Source organism: Oncorhynchus tshawytscha, linkage group LG33 (genome assembly GCF_018296145.1).
Source record: "Oncorhynchus tshawytscha isolate Ot180627B linkage group LG33, Otsh_v2.0, whole genome shotgun sequence".
Classification (NCBI taxonomy): domain Eukaryota; kingdom Metazoa; phylum Chordata; class Actinopteri; order Salmoniformes; family Salmonidae; genus Oncorhynchus; species Oncorhynchus tshawytscha.
The window spans coordinates 4,516,080-4,538,934 of NC_056461.1; the positions used below are offsets into that span (position 1 = coordinate 4,516,080).

At 41.3% G+C, this 22,855-nt stretch overlaps 1 protein-coding gene across 4 annotated transcripts in view; it reads left to right on the forward strand.

Annotated features, from left to right (window-relative positions):
* Positions 1–12,292: 12,292 nt before the first annotated feature.
* Positions 12,293–22,855, forward strand: part of LOC112231482 (GTPase-activating Rap/Ran-GAP domain-like protein 3) — a 155,329-nt gene continuing 144,766 nt past the window's right edge. For all 4 annotated transcript variants that reach the window (XM_042311751.1, XM_042311754.1, XM_042311752.1 and 1 more), the window contains exon 1: positions 12,293–12,960. In XM_042311751.1, the coding sequence (XP_042167685.1) occupies positions 12,857–12,960 (104 nt within the window). In that variant the 5' untranslated portion in view covers positions 12,293–12,856. The remainder of the gene's footprint in view (positions 12,961–22,855) is intronic.

Consider the following 22,855-nt stretch of genomic DNA (forward strand, 5'->3'; position numbering starts at 1 on the left):
GGTGACTACGGCCCTCTATTGCATTTCATGGACATGTGTACATATCTAGACAATAGTGAACCATCCACTTAGATAAATATGCCTGGGGGTTAGTTGTAGTTTTTCCTTCACATTGACCCCTCAATTTAGTCAGGTGTGTCAGGTAAGCACCATCTAATAATTATTAAATATTTATCAAATATTAATATCTGGACACTTTCTGTTTTTGATATTGCTACTATACAAGTAACCATTTCACTGTACTGTTTACACATTCTGCCTGACAAATCAACTTTTTATTTTATTTGATACATTGTGTGTTTAGCAGAGATGGTAATGTGAAGAATAACAAGATATGCACCAAAGTCAGATTAAGATTTTTCCCAAGGACTAGATAAAGTCTATTTTTACCTGCAGTTTTCCTTATTGAAGTCTACTACTTTCACAACTTTAGTCTTGAAACTTTGGTTGTTTACTAAACTAATCACTCTGTTTAGCAATTGCCTCACATTTGATTCCTTAAAGAGATGGGTGGGGCAAAGGCTTAAGAGGGTGTGAACGATGCTGAATTGTTGTGGAGACAGAAGAGCTCTCCAGTAGGTGTACCAAAACATTCAAGGGCCATTTTATCAAAAGTGTGGTTACAAGTTTATCAATATTCAAAGCAGAATTACTTTCCCATTGTTCCTCAACTGCAGTGTATGATATACCACTTTCTAGCTTTAAGTCTCTACTTTTATCAAAATGTAAGAAACACCATTTCAAATTTTTCCCTATAAGACCGAATCTTGGCGGTTGGTCACAAATAATATCAATACAATAAATACAACAATATTAATCAAAGCAAACACAACTCTTGCATACTGTATCACCTCCCTTAAACTCAATCTAAGCTGTTCAATGGAGACCAACATATTTTAAAGGTGGCCTGAAGGCTATTCTATGAGCTGGGGGCATAAAAACTAAAGTGTTTTTCCCCAGGTCAGTAGAGACCCGGGGTACCTCCAGAACCAGCCAGTCCAGAGACCGAAGTCTCTGAAGAACTGCTTTATATAACAAAAGTAGCCAATGATGGGCCCTGCTGGTAGTCAGAGACTCCCAGCCAACAGAACAATACAAAATGCAATGATGTGTACTTACCACTTCTCCGGTGATATCTTTTTGGTAGGGCTCCCATGATGAATGGAACTGCTTCGGGTAATCCAAACAAAGAATCCAGGTCTAGAAAATCTAATTTGTGGTGAGTAACCACCAAAGTGCTTGTCGTTTATAGGAAATAATACCAGAAACTAAGGCAAAATATTATGCTAAAGCAAACAAAAGACTGCAAAGTTGGCTAAGGGGAACCATCATCGACTCCATCCTGTTAAGGGCTAATCTAAATGGAAGGAGATTTGCGTTTCAACTAGCTCTCACAGTCTCACGTCAGAATTAGATGTTCATCCATGTTTCTCAAACATAACATTTTGAAGGTGTTGCAAAAGTCAAATTTCAAAGGGTTTAAGGTTAAGTTTAGGCATCAACTCTGAAATCTTAGGGTTAAGTATTAACTCCGAATGGTTAAGTTTTGGTATAGGCTTTAAACAAAAATCTAAAAAACATGTATATTTTTGCTGGATTCAAGCTTGCAACCTTTGGAATCAGAGTCAGATGCTTCCATCCATATGCCATTCCTGTCCACAATGCCTTAGCAAACCGAAACCTACTTGAAGGTAACAGCACTCACTGTTGCCCCTAGTGGCCAGCTTCCACATAATCTCCCGATGTCCACAAACATGGATGGTCGAATACTGATGTGTAATCACAAGTGACATGGCTGTTACGTTTACATGGTGTTTACACAGGCAGCTCAATTCTGATATTTTTTTCCCAATTATTGGCAAAAAAGCTGATCTTATTGGTCAAGGTACCAATTAGTGGAAGAAGATCGGAATTGAACTGCCTATGTAACTGCAGCCAAAGTGACCTTGTTCTTTTAGATGTCCTCCTCCCTTGTTAAGAGTCAAGCTGGAGGCCTCACGGGTGGCGCAGCGGTTAAGGGCGCTGTACTGCAGCGCCAGCTGTGCCACCAGACACTCTGGGTTTGCGCCCAGGCTCTGTCGTAACTGGCCGCCACCAGTTAGGTCTGTGGGGCGAAGTACAATTGGCCTAGCGTTGCCCGGGTTAGGGAGGTGTTGGCTCTCATTGCGCACCAGCGACTCCTGTGTCGGGCTGGACGCAGTGCGCACCAACCAAGGTTGCCAGGTGCACGGTGTTTCCTCCGACGCATTGGTGCGGCTGGCTTCCGGGTTGGCTGCGCCCTGTGTTAAGAAGCAGTGCGGCTGAACCGGAGTCCAAGCTGAATACACACTGACACACAAAACAGTTACGACTTTTACTTCCTCAAGATAGTCAAGTTTGATCGTCTACTCACTCACACACTCACTCATGCAGATGCATGCGCGCACACACACACACAAACATGGCAAGTCAACCCAATACGTCACCCTAATATAGAAATGGCTGCTGCCTGTTTTCAGCCGTAATATGAACTAATTGGCCATCAGCAGCCATTGATTAATGGAGACCTGTAGAGGCAATAGAACTTAGAAGTGGTGTGTGTGTATGATTAATGATTAATGAAGACGCTTACAGAGTGGCATTAGCCAGATAGCAAGTGTGGATATAGCAAGAAATCAGTTGAAACAAACACACACACACACACACACCAATTATTCATCCATACTCCCTAATCTACACAGAACTCCACCTGTCATAAACATCTATCATCTCATTAGCATATTGAGCAACAGACTGAGTGAGGGATGGCCAAGAAACAAGCTCTCACAGTCTCACTGCAGAATTCGATGTTTGTCCCTAAACGTAGGGATATGGACAGGGCTAAATTGTAATGTTTCTTACAGAATAAATATGAAAAGCATTTGGAAAATATGGGGAAATTATTAGCCCAAAAGTGAGAGCACAATAATTAATATGACACAAGAATGAATCCAAACATTGCACTGTTGACGTTATGTGCATTTGAAATTGAATGTACTTTTCACCATATTTGTGACTCGTTTCAGGAAACTAAACGTATGTCGGTCAATACTTCACACGCCATTTCAACGTAATCTTTTTTTAAATCAAAACGTGTTTTTTGGAACATGCAAACTTTCATGTGCCTTAATTGGGGCTAGGGGGCACAAACATTAATAAGTCCAATATAGCAAATGAAAGATAAACATCTTGTTAATCTACCCATCGTGTAAACACAACATATATATTAAACACAACATATATTTATGTTAGATGCCCACCAAATTCAAAAACACACACAGCGATTTTTCACAGTCACAAAAGCATAAATATAGATAAAATGAAATCACCAACCTTTGATTATCTCCATCAGTTGACACTCATAGGACATCATGTTATACATGTATTGTGTATTTTGTTCGATAATGTGCATATATATATTTATATATATATATATATATTTATATATATATATATATATATATATTTATATATATATATATATTTATATATATATATATAAAAACATCTCAGTTTACATTGGCGTGTTACGTGCAGTAATGTTTTGATTCCAAAACATCCAGTGATTTTGCAGAAATACTCACAATAAACATTGATAAAAGATGCAAGTGTTATTCACAGAATTAAAGATAAACGTATCCTCTATGCAACCGCTGTGTCAGATTTTTAAAAAAACTTTACGGAAAAAGAATAACCTGAGAACGGCGCTCAGAACCCAAAGAAATAGCCGCCATTTTGGCGTCAACAGAAGCTACAAAAAAACACTATAAATATTCACCTACCTTTGAATATCTTCATCAGAAAGCAGTTCCAGGAATCCCAGTTTGACAATAAATGACTGATTTGTTCCATAAAGTTCCAAAAAGCCCATCATTTAGCCACTTGTTGTTAGCTTGTTCAGCCCAGCATTCAACCCTCAAAAAGCACGAGCAATTCCTCCAGACAAAAACTAAAAAAGTTCCGTTACAGATCGTAGAAACAAGTCAAATCATATATGCAATCCATATTTAGGATGTTTTAAACATTAATCAGCAATAAGGTTCCAACCTTAGAATTTCATTGTCTGAAGAAACGCATTGGAACGCAAGAACACTTCTGCCAGACCACCCACTTAAAGAGCTATTATGAGACCCTCCTTTATAGTAGAATCATACAACTAGAATCCAAAGACGGTGACATCTTGTGGAAGCCCTAGGAAGTGCATGCTCATCCATATCTAAGATGGACATCAAATGGCACTGTTTTCAAAATTGAGTTCTCACTTCCTGTTTGGATTTCTTCTCAGGTTTTTGTCTGCCATATGAGTTCTGTTATACTCACAGACATAATTCAAACAGTTTTACAAACTTCAGAGTATTTTCTATCCACCAGTAATAATAATATGCATATATTCCCATCTTGGAAAGAGTAGGAGGCAGTTTACTCTGGGCACGACTTTCATCCAAATGTGAAAATGCTGCCCCCTAGCCCCAACAGGTTTTAATAACAAACTTGTATGCCATCTGTAAATACGAGCCTAGTCAGTTTAGCCACAGAAAACGTGAGCAACCTGATTGGCTGAGATAATGAGTGGGCTGGACATGCCGAGAGATGAGTTCAGATTGGTCTGCCATGTCGCACACTTCTGTATATTTGAGCTGGTTACTATGTGTAGGGAATCCTGTCTAATGTGGCATTTTTTCAATATATTGCTTAGTAGAACTGCATAAGTGTTGCTCTCCACTTTCTAGAGGACAGAGTTTTGAAATCAGTGGAATTAAAGTATGATAGCTAAGGAGATGGAGAAAACACCTGTCTCTGGATTACATCTTCAAAATTAAGGGCAACCATGGCATCTGTGACAGAGAGACGCGTCCAACCATGATGTATACAGGTATACAGGCATTTCAGATATTACACGTTTCAAATTTTGACAAAGTTGTTTTAAATTCAAGTCAAAATGTACTGTTAGCTAGCTAACGTTCACTGGCTGGCTCGCTAGCAAACGTTACGTGTATGATTTGATTCGTATCTCAGAGCCATTTATAGCCTAATGTTAGGTAGTTAACATGGAACCTGGTTGGTTAGCTACTTGTAGATTCATGCAGGGTATTAACATCATGAGCTGGGATTATGGTTAATTGTTTCGCTAGCTACAAATCTTAACAAAAGACTCCACTATTTAAATAGAATGTCACTGCGACAACTGTTGATAGACGTAGCTGGTAAATTCGCTCTATCTACTCCAAGTTCAGTGAGCTCTTCTCCCATTTCTGTCTGGAAGTCGCTAGCAAGTTAGCCAGTTTGCTTGGGTGATGGGTCGAGCTAAAGCTTAAGAAGGTGTGAACAAATGGGTGTAGACAAAGAAGAGCTCGCCAGTTGGTACCAAAACATTCAAAGGTAATTTTCTCAAAAGTGAGATTACAAGTTTAAAAACTTTTAAAGCAGCATTACTTTCCCATTGTTCCTCAAATGAAGTTTATGATACACCATTTTGTACCTCTGTCTCTACTTTTATCCAATGTAAAAAAACACTTTCAAATGTTGCTACATAAGGCTGAATCAAGGCGGTCAGTCACTTTTGTTGATAACGAAATCAGAAAAGACTCTGGATAGATTCAGTAATGATAAGAATATTCCTAGAAAATGTGGGGTATGTGCAACATAAGACAAAAAAAGGGTTTGAGTGAGTGTATCCAACTGGCCACACATCTCTCCAATGAGTGCACAGTTCCTAAGTAATTACACACTAGAAACTGTTGAGCATGAAAAACCTAGCAGAGTTGCAGTTCATGACACACTCAAACCAGTGCGTCTGGCACCTACTATCATACCCTGTTCAAAGGCACATAAATACTTTGCCTTGCACATTTACCCTCGGAAGGGCACACATGCACAATCCGTGTCTCAATTGTCTCAAAGCTTAAAAATCATTTTTTGTACGTGTCTCCTCCCCATCTACACTGTGACATCAATAAGGTATTATAAGGGATTAATAAGGGATTATAGCTTTCACCTGGATTCACCTGGTCATTCTATGTCATGGAAAGAGCAGGTGTTCCTAATGTTTTGTACACTGTGTAGATGCTTCTGCATAATGACACTGGGATTCAAACATTGTTTTCCAACACCCTCAGGATCCTTCCAGCTTGTGTTGAAACATTGGTTGAATCATGAGTGGATCTGCATTATTCATGTTTTGTTGTAGTGGCTGTGCTGTGGGTGTCAAATCCTCGGTCACTGGACCGGCACTGGTCCCTGGAGTGTTGTTAAGCTGTCCTTCAGATGGTTAGCTGACACTGATACCAATTTAGCCAGCTCTCAAGGGTTTGTTTTAATACAAGTGGTCCTTCAAGGAGTAGAACCATAACTTGTGGTTCCCTTGTATACAAACAGATGACAAAGACGGCACTATGGGTTGTTATCATGAAGCTCAATTTATGTTAGAAAAGACAAGTGTCGTCCGGTTGGCTCGCCGACTGCAGCAGTTAAAAAAAGTCTACGAGTAACACTTGTCTTTTCTACCATAAATTGAGATTAAGTGTGCTTAGTTATATTACGAGACATATAGCCTTCGTTGGCAGAATATTTGAGATTATCTTCTATGTTAACCTTGTATAAGACCACTTTTTCCAAGGGTCTGTCTGTCTGTCTATGGTGTGGCCATCTGCTGCTGCTTGTCCTCAAAAGCATTGTTAAAACCCCATAACCCCACCACTCACCACTTCAAGCACCACACACACACACAGACACAATAAATAATAAACACCCTTGAAACCAAGCTAATACAATTGTGTTCGTGTCGTATCAGTGTAAACATCTTGACCAAATCCCCTGGTCTGCCACAATGTTTAAACAGCATGTCTACCACAGCTTCAAATGGCCCTGGAGACAGTCTTGTATGTTCACCTTAATAAAGAGCTTTTATAACCTACCTCTATAGCACACTTTCTATATCTACTGCATGAGGAAAGCCTAAGTCAACTATCAAATAAAATAAAATTACATTTGTCACGTGTCGAAAACAACAGGTGTTGTAGGCCTTACTGTGAAAAGCTTACTTACAAGCCCTTAACCAACAATGCATTTAAGAAAAATAAGAGTTAAGAAAAAATATTTACTAAATAAACAAAAGTAAAAAATAAAAGAGCAACAATAAAATAACAATAACGAGGCTATATACAAGGAGTACCGGCACAGAGTCAATGTGCGGGGGTACAATTTAACTATGTGGGTAATGATAAGGAGTACTGGACTCTATGCAATTAAGCATGGACATTTTCATTACTGAATGGTTGGGGAGCAATTCAGAATTCACGTCTTCTCCCTCCTCTCTCTTTCCCTCTCTGTAGTTCCTCCCTCAAAAGAACTCTGTAGGTTCCGTTGAGTAGATATTGTAGTATAGGGCTTAAGAATAATTTTGTTGAGCAAAACTTTTTGTGGAAGGTACTATGCACCGCACAGACCCCCCTCAAGAACTCAAACTCATAGAGATACAGCAAGCTTCCTTGTGGTCCTAATCTGTGAAGCCAGTTTTATAGCCTATTGCCTGTCTTTATTAAAGAATTTGAAACAATTTTGTCTGTTTGCTGCTTTTCATTAAATGATGCATAGCTGTTATTTATGTGGCCTAAAATAAATGTGTTCACATGGGCTGAATATTATATATATATGCTATAGCATACCAAATTTCAATCAGTCATGACCACCAATACTCCACACACAGAGACGCGTACAAAGCTCTCCCTCACCCTCCATTTGGTAAATCTGAACCTAATTCTATCCTCCTGATTCATGCTTACATGAAAAAACTAAAGCAGGAAGTACCATTGACTCACTCAATACGGGAGTGGTCAGATAACGCAGCTGCTAAGCTACAGGACTGTTTTGCTACGCTACAGGACTGTTTTGCTAGCACAGACTGAAATATGTTCCGAGATTCTTCCGATGGCATTGAGGAGTACACTACATCAGTCAATAAGTGCATCGATGAAGTCATCCCCATAGTGATCATACGTACATACCCCAACCAGAAGCCATGGATTACAAGCAACATCCACACTGAGCTAAATTGTAGAGCTGATGCTTTCAAGGAGCAGGACTCTAACCCGGACGATTATAAGAAATCCTGCTATGCCCTCTGACGACCCATCAAACATGCAAAGCGTCAATACAGGACTAAGATTGAATCCTACTACACCGGCTCCGACGTTCGTCGGATATGACACAAGCCTACCAAATGAGCTAAATTACTTATGTGTGCTTCGAGGCAAGCAACATTGAAGCATGCATGAGAGCACCAGATGATCCGGACGAATGTTTGATCACTCTCTCCGTAGCCGATGTGATTAAGACCTTTGAACAGGTCAACATTCAAAAGGTCTTAGCATGCGAGCATGCGCAGACCAACTGGCAAGTGTCTTCACTGACATTTTCAACCTGCCCCTGACTGAGTCTGTACTACCACATGTTTCAAGCAGCCCACCATAGTCCCTCTGCCGAAGAACACCAAGGTAACCTTTCTAAATGAGCACTCACATCTGTAGCCATAAAGTGCTTTGAAAAGCTGGTCATGGCTTACATCAACACCATTATCCCAGAAAACCTAGACTCAAATCAAATTCAAATCCAATTTATTTATATAGCCCCTCTTACATCAGCTGATATCTCAAAGTGCTGTACAGAAACCCAGCCTAAAACCCCAAACCGCAAGCAATGCAGGTGTAGAAGCACGGTGGCTAGGAAAATCTCCCTAGAAAGACCAAAACCTAGGAAGCAACCTAGAGAGGAACCAGGCTATGAGGGGTGGCCAGTCATCTTCTGGCTGTGCCGGGTGGAGATTATAACAGAACATGGCCAAGATGTTCAAATGTTCATAAATGACCGGCATGGTCAAATAATAATAATCACAGTAGTTGTCGAGGGTGCAGCAAGTCAGCCACTCAGGAGTAAATGTCAGTTGGCTTTTCATAGCCGATCATTAGGAGTATCTCTACCGCTCCTGCTGTCTCTAGAGAGTTGAAAACAGCAGGTCTGGGACAGGTAGCACGTCCGGTGAACAGGTCAGGGTTCCATAGCCACAGGCAGAACAGTTGAAACTGGAGCAGCAGCACGGCCAGGTGGACTGGGGATAGCAAGGGGTCATTATGCCAGGTAGTCCTGAGGCATGGTCCTAGGACTCAGGTCCTCCAAGAGAAAGAAAGAAAGAAAGAGAGAAAGAAAGAAAGAGAGAATTAGAGAGAGCATACATAAATTCACACAGGGCCCACTCCAATTTGCATACCTCCCTAACAGATCCACAGATAACACAATCTCTATTGCACTCCACACTGCCCTCTCCCACCTGGACAAAAGGAACACCTATGTGATATGATAATGCTATTCACTGACTGCAGCTCAGCGTTCAACACCATAGTGCCCTCAAAGCTCATCACTAAGCTAAGGACCCTGGGACTAAACACCTCCCTCTGCAACTGGTTCGTGGACTTCCTGACGGGCCACCCCCCAAGTGGTAAGGGTAGGTAACAACACATCTGCCATGCTGATCCTCTACACGGGGCCCCTCAGGGGTGCGTGCTCAGTCCCCCGCTGTACTCGTTGTTCACCAATGACTGCATGGCCAAGCACGACTCCAACACCATCATTAAGTTGCCGATGACACAACAGTGGTAGGCCTGATCACTGATAACGATGAGACAGCCTATAGGGAGGTCAGAGAACTGTCAGTGAGGTGCCAGGACAAAGGAGCTGATCGTGGAAAAGGAGGGAAAAGGAGGGCTGAGCACGCCTCCATTCTCATCAACAGGGCTGTAGTGGAGCAGGTTGAGAGCTTCAAGTTCCTTGGTGTCCACATCACCAACGAACTGTCATGGTCCAAATGCACCAAGACTGTCGTGAAGAGGGCATGAAAATGCCTATTCCCCCTCAGGAGACTGAAAAGATTTGTCATGGGTCCGCATCACCGCCTGGTATGGCAACTGCTCAGCGTCCAACCACAAGGCACTACAGAGGGTAATGCGTACGGGCCAGGCTTCCTGCCATCCAGGACCTCTATACCTGGCGATGTCAGAGGAAGTCCCTAAAAATTGCCAAAGACTCCAGCCACCCTAGTCATAGACTGTTCTCTCTGCTACCGCACAGGACGCGGTACCAGAGCACCAAGTCTAGGTTTTAACTTTTAACAGCTTGTACCCCCAAATAATAAGACTCCTGAACAGCTAATCAAATGGCTACCCGGACTATTTGCATTGACTTGATTTGCATTTTTTTCATTTTTATTTATTTATTGTTTACTTCAGTTTATTCAGTAAATACTTTCTTAACACTTATTATTTTCTTAACTGCATTGTTGGTTAAGGGCTTGTAAGTAAGCATTTCACTGTAAGGTCTACATCTGTTGTATTTGGCGTATAATATTTTATTTTGTTTGATTTTATTAAAGGTTGAGCAGGGCGGATTTCATGAGCAGGGCGGGTCTGATCTAGGACCTGTCTAAGGCAAAACGGCCCAGAGCTTAAGACTGAAACCACTTCCCTTGTCTGTGACGATCATTATCATTATTCACTTCATTCCAATACAATCAAGTCACAATTATCAGCTTTGGTATTGATGTCAGTCAGCAGGCTGTCTGAGTGATGAGACACATGGGTAGGCCTACCAACGAAAATTATTATGAAACTCTGGACCACAGAAATCCAATGTTTGTATCAAATATCTGCCTTTGCTCAATAAGTCTAATAAGTCCATTTAATACAGGCCAACATCACAAAATCAATTTTACCTGTTTCATTTAGTCTTATTATGATATGGAACATTTAGGCTATTTCAGAAGAACAGAATACCATATTTTCATATCATAAGACTATAATATTGGAATGTTGTAAAGTGCTGCCCTACACTGGCTGGCAGGGACATTCAGGTGAAGCCATTGAATTCAATTCATCACAAGGAAATAACGCTTATCAACCGGTTTTTAAAATAGTATAGGCATACATTTTCACTTTGTCATTCTGAAAATTATTTTCCGAGTCAGCTGATGATTGTTGAAACTGGGTTCAAGTTCAATGTCCAATTTCACAGATATAGCTTATTATATTGATAGGCAAACAACACTGCTTTTAAGACGAGGAACAACACGTGTTTTATGTCAAACCATTTTGGGCATGTAAAATGTTATTAGAATGTATTGAAATCTTACATTCCCATGATGCCCAAAAGATGGTTCTAGTTTTAGGAGGTTAAAGAAGACTATTTTAGTATTTTATTATCTTAAGATTCTCACCAAGACAGGCAGACAATCCAGACAGACAAACAGTACATTAGGCTATATATTGCGCAAGAAGAGTATCGTCTATTTTAAGAGATTTAAGAGAATGAAGGCAAATGTATGCTGCTAATGAACAACAACTACATTTAATTGATAACCTTTGAAACTATCATCTTTGAACTGCCGGATCTGAATAGGTGGGTTGAATGGATAGCTTTGATAGCCCAGGAATCGAATTACAAGTCGTTCATATGCTAATAATCCAAATATTCTGCTTAAAAAGATCCTGCACTGCTACCCTTATTACTGATTATTCTTAGAGGAGGTCAGAACAATCTGTAATGGAACCTGAATTTATCCTCTCCATAAGTGGAAATATATCCTGGTGCATGAAGGCTATACCTACAGATGGGAACCTGAAATGAGTCCTTCTGGAAGTTCACCGAATATGATGTTTTCGAATGTCGAGGTCGCATAACCCTCCCTCACCGATGCGGTTATCTCCAAGTTATCTGGAGAACACAACCACATCCTGGACAATGCTCAGATTCGGATCCGAAAGGGGATGATGAATGGCCTGAAGGAGAGAAGCCTAGAGACCCGGGAAGAAACCGACCAAGTTGTGTACAATGGTACACATGGCTTGCCTGCGTCTATTTGGTTAGAAAATACATGATTTAAATAATATAGGCTGTTTTTAGCCTTCAGACTTTATATAACCATATGAACAAATACAATAATCAGCCCATATGAACAAATGAATTTTAAGCCATAACTGAAAACAGCTTATGTAGGCTATATAGGCTTTACAATATTCTGCCCATATTAACGAATGTATTTACAATATTTACATCCATACTGATTTAATAAAAAGCAGTAAACATACATTGTTTCACATTGTTTGATAACAGACTCATGGACACAATCACGCAATAGTAAACATAAATAACATTGTTTCACATAATAACAGACGAATAAACACAATCATGCTTTCTTCACAGCTTCCCCGGGAAACTCGACGTATTGTTGTCTCGGGTGGACAAAATAGTACTGGAGGAAGAAGTTCACTTCTGCTGCACTGTTCGTGATCAAATGCAACGCGTTGCGGCGGGGCTTCGTAATATAGGACTGCTCAGGTACTTCGTTCAACCGTCAAGGGAGTGGTGTAGAATCAACAGCCAGTATATAGCGCTCTAGTGACAGACGGGGGACTCGACTTCAAACTGTTACTGTTTTCCCGGGACTCGAATCTATTCAGGGTTATCAATTGAGTAACGGTAACTCGCTCTTGAACCGAGAGACCAACGGTATCTAATTTATATCTTATGGAGTTCAGGCGAGGAGCAACCTACTAACCATGCTGCACTCATAAGCTTTTGGTGCCGTCTTTTTTTTGCAGAGGAAAGTCTGCCGCTCACTTTCCTTTTTCCAGCGGAGGCGAGATTCGTATTTTATTTATCTTTTTGGCAGCCTTCCTTCTGCCTCTCTCTTTCCTTTCCCCCGACCGGCTCGCTCCCGTCGCCAACCAACTGACTGGAAGAAAGAAGCATCTTTGTTTTTACGGAGTATATACTTGCCTGCTCGATCAGCACCATGAATTCGGATATAAATGTGTACCTCGGCCGAGATAAAACGGGCATCATGCGGAAGAGAGCCCTGCTTCTCCGGAAAGGGTGTAGTTTTGAGATTAGTTCGAGGTAGGTGATGCATGGGGTAATGCGGCTCCCTTTGGGGTATACACTCGCCACCAACCGCAATCCTAAACAGGGATTTAATTGCCCTCCTGTATAACATTTGAAACAGCACATGGTAGGTTTTTGTTGTCATACACAAGCACGGGTAACGTGTCACTTGATATCTACCGACCCTATCTCTCCGTGGACTGCAGTTGTTGTGTTAATTGGCAGCTGACCCGGTCACCAGTGAACACATTTGCTCCCCTAAAACTCGAGGGGTTAACTATGATATCAACACAGTATATTAGGCTACAGTCAATTCAGTGTTTCATGGTGCTTCAGTCAACTGCAGACCATAGGCCTATGTGTGCGCTTTTTTTGTGAATTATGTGTGGCATCACGGATGTTCCTTCTGTTTAGTGTTATACCAGGTCATTGAGAAGAACACACTGATTTTGTGTTATTATTTTCAATCGACTTATTGAAATGTCTCCACAACCGTGCGTCCACGTTCAGACCGTTACGCATGTGTGCCTGTCGATTCTGATGGACAAAATCACTCAATACCTGGTGCATGTTTATCAATATTGCAGCAAATTAGGTTTAAAATATTACATATTAGCCTACAGCCGTGTGACTCTACTTGGGAGTCCACTGTTTTTCCGCTCATCAAACGTAGAGAGAATGTTCCCTTTGCTGCCAGTTTGTACCAGACTGATGGCTACATTAATGTTACCGACAGTATGCCGTGCTCAGTAGTCCTATGGTACATTGTGCCTATATTGGGCATAAATGCACACAGTTGGTATTCACCCCAAGTTATGGAGAGGATTTCTGGTCATATTTATAGCCAACACTCATGTTCACTTGTTATCAAGCTCACTTCCCAACGTCGTCGCTAGATGGCACCCGTAACTCCCTCACTCACTGTCAGCCATGGCATTGATTATAAATCTGTCATGTACATTTGATTACATGGCCATTTTATCCGTCCCCCACACAGTAGACTACCACAGTAGACTACTACCTAGCCTAAGATAATCAGGTTTTGGTGGTGTACTGTATATTACTCATACGCGATTAGCTGACAGACTTGATATGGTATTTTGCAGTGGCGATTGTAGCATGTAAATCTTGGCGGGGCAAACTCAAAAACCTTTTTTAGATGCATGCCAGCAAAGCCACTACACAACACAACACTAAACAATACATTAATTGGACTACATTAATTGGTGACAAACAGTGCCCACAACAGCAGTACCAACACCTTACCACTGTTACACCTGGCTATCAGCAGATCCTTGTCTGGCAGCGAAACAGTTAATTCATCCTCATTTACTGCCTTTTGAAAAAACATAGCTGATATGGCTGACTTGCTTAAACAAATGTGGTTTCCACTGACAATTGAGATGTACAAGCTATGGCATAAGGGGACGACGAACGGATAAGAGGCAATCCGTAATTTTGATTAAGACATTAGTGAGCGAGCTAGGACGGACGTAGTCAATATAACTATTTCAGTCAGAACCGTAGGATAAATAAAGGTGCCATATAAGCAGACAATGAAAGCTCTTACAATATTCAATGATTACATTTCTCTAAAACAGGCTATAGGCTACATGTGCACCACGAAATCAGAACAGTAGGCTAAGTTATGAGGGGGAAAGGGACTAAATTATTAGGGCGAGGCACATGGGCTACTAACAGTTTACTAGACAACATACACTTGGTATTACTCTCTTATCTACAGTATACATATCTCCCTGGCCTATTACATCATTTATGCAGCAGCATACAATACCTTTTTTTGACTCACCTTGTTGTGCTGTGTTTACTTGAACAGTAAGGTGGCGTGGCGGTTCTTCTTTTGGTAAATTTTTGTCATCAAACTTTGTCATTAAGTCTGTCATTCTCTGGATTTATGGCGCTTTCAAGAGAACTGGGAACTCGGAAAAAAACAGGATCGGAGGTCTAGAAAGAGGCCAGACTACCCAACTTGGAATTCTGAGATGGATGACCGTCCAAAATGTATTATCTGGGTCGGAGCAAATTTTTTTCAGTTCCTAGTTGTCTTGAACTCACGGAAGTCTGAGATTTCCCAGTTCAGAGTTCCCAGTCTTTTGAAAGCGGCAGAAGTCATACTGGATTGACAGCATGCCCAATGTTAAATGTTTATCCTTTTAAGCTTGAAAGGAGACCCTTAATAAACTCAGGCATGGACCACACATCCATTCCACTGAATAGCAGGCTAGTGATTTATTTGCAATGCTTGCCACTGCATTCCTTCCAAACTATTCATTGTTGAATTTGAATTTCCAACTTGTAATGTTTTTGTCCAATGGCCGATGAGCACCGATAAGTTTTGTCTATAATTTATCTTCATAATTTCTCTTTATATGACACGGTTTGAAAAGGATTTGCCAGTAGATTGTTGACTTGATTCATGATGATGACTGCTAGCTTGCTTGCTAAAAATCAGTCCAATCAAAGCTACTGTAGATATAATGTGATTTGACATCATTTTATCTGTGGCCAATGACCTTGAGCCTTCTTGGATGGGCACTTATAATGTAACTCTATGGCAGCACCCAAGGGGCCTGAATTTTTGAGCTCTCCTCGTAGATTTTGTGGTGATGTGGTGTCCCCAATCACAGCACCACTAGAGAACATTACCAACCCCTACCCTCCGTATTTTCTGCTGGCTGCCCTACCTCCACAGAAAGCGCTGAGCTAGGCTGAAACACCTGCATTTTGGAGCTGCCTTACTCAAGAAAGCAAAAAAGAGACCACTTAAAGATGTTTTTTTTTTACATTGTTTGCAACCTGATATGTGACATTTATTAATACCAAAATAACATGCAAAAGAGGCAAACAAATATGTAAAAAATCTTTGCCACTGGCCTTTTGTAGGGCCTAATATTTATGCTGTCCTGTCATTGGCATCATGTCTTGAAGAGAGAGACAACAACACATACGTTAAAAATCTATGTTGAGTAGCCTCATCTGTGATATATTGTCATGGATAGGCTAAGGCTATATCTTAATGTTCTAGTTGTATATCTTTATGATTCCCACTGCACTGTTTTCTGACTAATTCGTTCACATATGAATATCTTAATACTTTTATACATGGGTGAATATGTGTGTGAAACGTCTGTTTCTCATGCCACAGTCCTAGATATATATTTTTATACATCAAAACTCTTGTGTATTCCTGTTTTTGGCTGTGTGAGTCATGGTTTTCACCACATAAGAGCCCCTTGATTGATTGTCTTTAATTCACTCAAGTCTGTGACCATTTCACAGGACTCTCCATTATGTGGCACCAAGTTGAGGTGAGTAAGACATTTAAACGTGTTAACCCTCGCAAGGCTGCAGGCCCAGACGGCATCCCCAGCCGCGCCCTCAGAGCATGCGCAGACCAGCTGGCCGGTGTGTTTACGGACATATTCAATCAATCCCTATGCCAGTCTGCTGTTCCCACATGCTTCAAGAGGGCCAGCATTGTTCCTGTTCCCAAGAAAGCTAAAGGTAACTGAGCTAAACGACTACCGCCCCGTAGCACTCACTTCCGTCATCATGAAGTGCTTTGAGAGACTAGTCAAGGACCATATCACCTCCACCCTACCTGACACCCTAGACCCACTCCAATTTGCTTACCACCCAAATAGGTCCACAGACGATGCAATCTCAACCACACTGCCCTAACCCATCTGGACAAGAGGAATACCTATGTGAGAATGCTGTTCATCAACTACAGCTCGACATCAAGCTCGAGACCCTGGGTCTCGACCCCGCCCTGTGCAACTGGGTACTGGACTTCCTGACGGGCCGCCCCCAGGTGGTGAGGGTAGGCAACAACATCTCCACCCCGCTGATCCTCAACACTGGGGCCCCACAAGGGTGCGTTCTGAGCCCTCTCCTGTACTCCCTGTTCACCCACGACTGCGTGGCCACGCACGCCTCCAACTCAATCATCAAGTTTGCGGACGACACAACAGTGGTAGGCTTGATTACCAACAACGATGAAACGGCCTACAGGGAGGAGGTGAGGGCCCTCGGAGTGTGGTGTCAGGAAAATAACCTCACACTCAACGTCAATAAAACTAAGGAGATGATTGTGGACTTCAGGAAACAGCAGAGGGAACACCCCCGTATCCACATCGATGGAACAGTAGTGGAGAGGGTAGCAAGTTTTAAGTTCCTCGGCATACACATCACAGACAAACTGAATTGGTCCACCCACACAGACAGCATCGTGAAGAAGGCGCAGCAGCGCCTCTTCAACCTCAGGAGGCTGAAGAAATTCGGCTTGTCACCAAAAGCACTCACAAACTTCTACAGATGCACAATCGAGAGCATCCTGGCGGGCTGTATCACCGCCTGGTACGGCAACTGCTCCGCCCACAACCGTAAGGCTCTCCAGAGGGTAGTGAGGTCTGCACAACGCATCACCGGGGCAAACTACCTGCCCTCCAGGACACCTACACCACCCGATGTTACAGGAAGGCCATAAAGATCATCAAGGACATCAACCACCCGAGCCACTGCCTGTTCACCCCGCTATCATCCAGAAGGCGAGGTCAGTACAGGTGCATCAAAGCTGGGACCGAGAGACTGAAAAACAGCTTCTATCTCAAGGCCATCAGACTGTTAAACAGCCACCACTAACATTGAGTGGCTGCTGCCAACACACTGACACAACTCCAGCCACTTTAATAATGGGAATTGATGGGAAATGTAAATATATCACTAGCCACTTTAAACAATGCTACCTTATATAATGTTACTTACCCTACATTATTCATCTCATATGTATATGTATATACTGTACTCTATATCATCGACTGCATCCTTATGTAATACATGTATCACTAGCCACTTTAACTATGCCACTTTGTTTACATACTCATCTCATATGTATATACTGTACTCAATACCATCTACTGTATCTTGCCTATGCTGCTCTGTACCATCACTCATTCATATATCCTTATGTACATATTCTTTATCCCCTTACACTGTGTATAAGACAGTAGTTTTGGAATTGTTAGTTAGATTACTTGTTGGTTATTACTGCATTGTCGGAACTAGAAGCACAAGCATTTCACTACACTCGCATTAACATCTGCTAACCATGTGTATGTGACAAATAAAATTTGATTTGATTTGAAGTTGCGAGCACACACTATATGAACAAGCTCAACGAGTGTACACACACACACACACTAACTCCCTCTCTCTCTCTCTCTATGAGTACAAATAATAAGTCAACCTATATGAAGAATGTAATTTAAAGTCTTTGCAGAGCTGTGCCCATTGCTGTATTTTGAAATAGAGACCATCCAAGCAATTTGTAGAGTTGTTTGGAAACAATAGGTTAATTAGAAACATTGGAAACTGCTTTTTTCGATGGGGTATAGCAATCAAAATGTCTGGCGTGCATGGATGGACCTCTGTAGAATGATATGGACGAAGTTTGGTAAGCTCCGTTCCCTTCTTTGTCATCAGTCTCTTTATTCTTAATTTGACAATTGATAATGTCACGCATCAGACTATTGTCAATTGTATCTTGTCTTTAGGCCACATCTATTATTACTATATGTGTGACATTAGTTTCAATATACACTGAGTATACCAAACATTAGGAATACCTTCCTAATTTTGAATTGCACCCCCTTTTGCCCTCAGAACAGCCTCAATTTGTTGGGGCATGGACTCTACAAGGTGTCAAAAGCGCTCCACAGGGATGCTGGTCCATGTTCACTCCAATGCTTCCCACAGTTGTGTCAAGTTGGCTGGATGTCCTTTGGGTGGTGGACCATTCTTGATACACACAGGGAACTGTTGAGAGTGAAAAACCTAGCAGCGTTGCAGTTCTTGATACTAACCAGTGCGTCTTGCACCTATTACCATACCCCGTTCAAAGGCACTTACATTTTTTGTCTTGCCCATTCACCCTCTGAAGGGCACACATACTGTATACAATCCATGCCTCAATTGTCCAAGGCTTAAAAATCATTCTTTAACCTGTCTCCTCCCCTTCATCTATACTGATTGAAAATGATTTAACCTTTACGGGATCTGTGTCCCTTACATTCAGTAACCTTGCTCTGATTTGTCATCCTGAGAGTCTCAGAGATAAAATGTAGCATAGTTTTGTTTGATAAAATAATTGTTTATTTTAAAATGTAGGAACTGGGTTCTAAAATTTGATACCCTGTTGTTTCTGGCCCAACACCCACCCTGGTTAGAGTCTTTTCTGTAGGGATGCTCATTTTTCATCATGTATGACCTTCCTGGGAGTGTGTAAACTTACATTCTTTATTACCATATCATTTTTGTATGTCCTCTATAGTTATGTACTTGGAAATGTATCAACTGACCAATTCGGCACATTTGGACATACTTGATACAACATTTTCTGATGTATTGCAATATCTCACTGGATCACTCTGAGACGTTACACATATACTGCTGCCACCTAGTGGACAAAATCTAAATTCCGCCTAAACTGCAATATTATAGTATGGCCTTTCTCTTGCATTTCAAAGATGGGAGAAAAAAAACAAGAAAAAAACCCATGTTTTTTTTGTTTGTATTATCTTTTACCAGATCTAATGTGTTATATTCTCCTACATTAATTTCACATTTCCACAAACTTCAAAGTGCTTCCTTTGAAATGGTATCAAGAATATGCATATCCTTGCTTCAGGTCCTGATCTACAGGCAGTTAGATTTGGGTATGTCATTTTAGGTGAAAATTGAAAAAAAAGGGTCCGATCCTTAAGAGATGTTAACAAGTGACATCAATAAGGGATCATAGCTTTCACCTGGATTCACCTGGTCTATCTATGTCATGGAAAGATCAGGTGTTCTTAATGATTTGTGCACTCGGGGTAGTTGAGGTGTAGTTTGGACGGGCCAGCTGTGCTGGCAGAAAATACACTGTCGACTTATTTTAGTATTTACAGTCTATAGGCACTTCTGGACCAGTGAATATTGGTCTGAATATTCTGAATGATTACAATTGACATTTGGTGTCCTGAGGTTTCTTACAACATTTTTAAACATAATAAATGCATTAATTTTGCATGACTATCATGGCCATTCTAGTAGTGACAGACACACAATCAGACAGACACGTTCACTTGAAGTATTAGAAAGATTTCAAATAATTTGAACCCAGTTTGCTAAGAAAGTAATTCTGGAGAAGGCTTTGGGGATGTCTCGAAATGGGATTTTAATTCATTATTTAAACACCAAAAACAAGCTGTTAGCACAGGCTCTTAACACAGCGAGGGAAGCTGGATATGATTTTCCTCAACCAGACATACATTAACCAGACATTCAATCAATAACTGGCTTTCTTGATTTCTATTGTATTCTCTCTGGTATGCAATCTGGTTTCCGCTCAGGTTATGAATGTGTCACTGCAACCTTAAAGGTCCTCAATGATGTCACCATTGCCCTTAATTCTAAGCAATATTGTGCTACTATTTTTATTGACATGGCCAAAGCTTTAGATACGGTAGACCATTCCATTCTTGTGGGCCGGCGTATTGGCGTCTCTGAAGGGTCTTTGACCTGGTTTGCGAACTACCTCTCTCAAAGAGTGCAGTGTATAAAGTCAGAAAATCTGTCTCAGCCACTGCCTGTCACCAAGGGTGTACCCCAAGGCTCAATCTTAGGCCCCACGCTCTTCTCAATTTACATCAACAACATAGCTCAGGCAGTAGCAAGCTCTCTCATCCATTTATATGCAGATGATACAGTCTTATACTCAGCTGGCCCCTCCCCTCTCGGATGTTGTGTTAAACGCTCTACAACAAAGCTTCCTTAGTGTCCAACAAGCTTTCTCTACCCTTAACCTTGTTCTCAACACCTCCAAAACAAAGGTCATCTGGTTTGGTGAGAAGATTTCCCCTCTTCCCACAGGTGTTATTATTACCTCTGAGGGTTTAGAGCTTGAGGTAGTCACCTCATACAAGTACTTAGGAGTATGGCTAGACGGTGCACTGTCCTTTTCTCAGCACATATCAAAGCTGCAGGCTAAAGTTAAATCTAGAATTGGTTTCCTCTATCATTATTGCTCCTCTTTCACCCCAGCTGCCAAACTAACCCTGATTTAGATGACCATCCTACCCATGCTAGATTATGGAGACATCATTTATAGATCGGCAGGTAAGGGTGCTTTCGAGCAGCTAGATGTTCTTTACCATTTGGTCATCAGATTTTCCACCAATGCTCCTTATAGGACACACTATATACTCCTCTGTAAACTGGTAATCTCTGTATACTGGTTGCAAGACCCACTGGTTGATGCTTATTTATAAAACCCTCTTAGGCCTCACTCCCCAATATCTGAGATATCTACTGCAGCCCTCATCCTCCACATACAACATCCGTTCTGCCAGTCACATTCTGTTAAATGTCCCCAAAGCACACACATCCCTGGGTCGCTCCTCCTTTCAGTTACGATGCAGCTAGCGACTGGAATGAGCTGCAACAAACACTCAAACTGGACAGTTTTATCCCAATCTCTTCATTCAAAGACTCAATCATGGACCCTCTTACTGACAGTTGTGGCTGCTTTGTGTGATGTGTTGTTGTCTATACCATCTTTGCGCTTTTTGCTGTTATCTGTGCCCAATATTGTTTGTACCATGTTTTCTGCTGTTACCATGCTGTTATTTTGTTGTGTTGCTACCATACTGTGTTGTCATGTGTTGCTGCCTTGCTATGCTGTTCTTTTGCCACATTTCAGGCTTCAAACATAAAGATATAAAACTGTATTTTTTTGTGAAGAATCAACAACAAGTGGGACACAATCATGAAGTGGAACGACATTTATTGGATATTTCAAACTTTTTTAACAAATCAAAAACTGAAAAATTGGGCGTGCAAAATTATTCAGCCCCCTTAAGTTAATACTTTGTAGCGCCACCTTTTGCTGCGATTACAGCTGTAAGTCGCTAGGGGTATGTCTCTATCAGTTTTGCACATCGAGAGACTGAAATTTTCCCACTTGTTGTTGATTCTTCACAAAAAAATACAGTTTTATATCTTTATGTTTGAAGCCTGAAATGTGGCAAAAGGTCACAAAGTTCAAGGGGGCCGAATACTTTCGCAAGGCACTGTATGTAAGAAAGCTAACGTTTCAGTTCCTTGCTCAGAACATGAGAACATATGAAAGCTGGTGGTTCCTTTTAACATGAGTCTTCAATATTCCCAGGTAAGAAGTTTTAGGTTGTAGTTATTATAGGAATTATAGGACTATTTCCCTCTCTACCATTTGTATTTCATATACCTTTGACGATTGGATGTTCTTATAGGCACTTTATTATTGCCAGTGTAACAGTATGGCCTCTGTCCCTCTCCTCACTCCTCCCTGGGCTCGAACCAGCAACGACAACAGCCACCACATCGTAGCACCCCAAGGCTCAGAGCGAGTGAAGTTTGAAACGCTATTAGCGCGCTCTAACTAGCTAGCCATTTCACTTCGGTCACACCAGACTAATCTCGGGAGTTGATAGGTTTGAAGTCATAAACAACGCAATGCTTGACGCACAACGAAGAGCTGCTGACAAAACGCACGAAAGTGCTGTTTGAATGAATGTTTACACGCCTGCTTCTGACTACCAACGCGCAGTCAGATACTTAGATACTTGTATGCTCAGGCAGATTATATGCAAAACACAGGACACGCTAGATAATATCTAGTAATATCATCAACCATGTGTAGTTAACTAGTGATTATGATTGATTGTTTTTTTATAAGATAAGTTTAATGCTAGCTAGCAACTTACCTAGGCTTACTGCATTTGCGTAACAGGCAGTCTCCTTGTGGAGTGCAACGAGAGAGAGGCAGGTCATTATTGCGTTGGGCGAGTTAACTGTAAGGTTGCAAGATTGG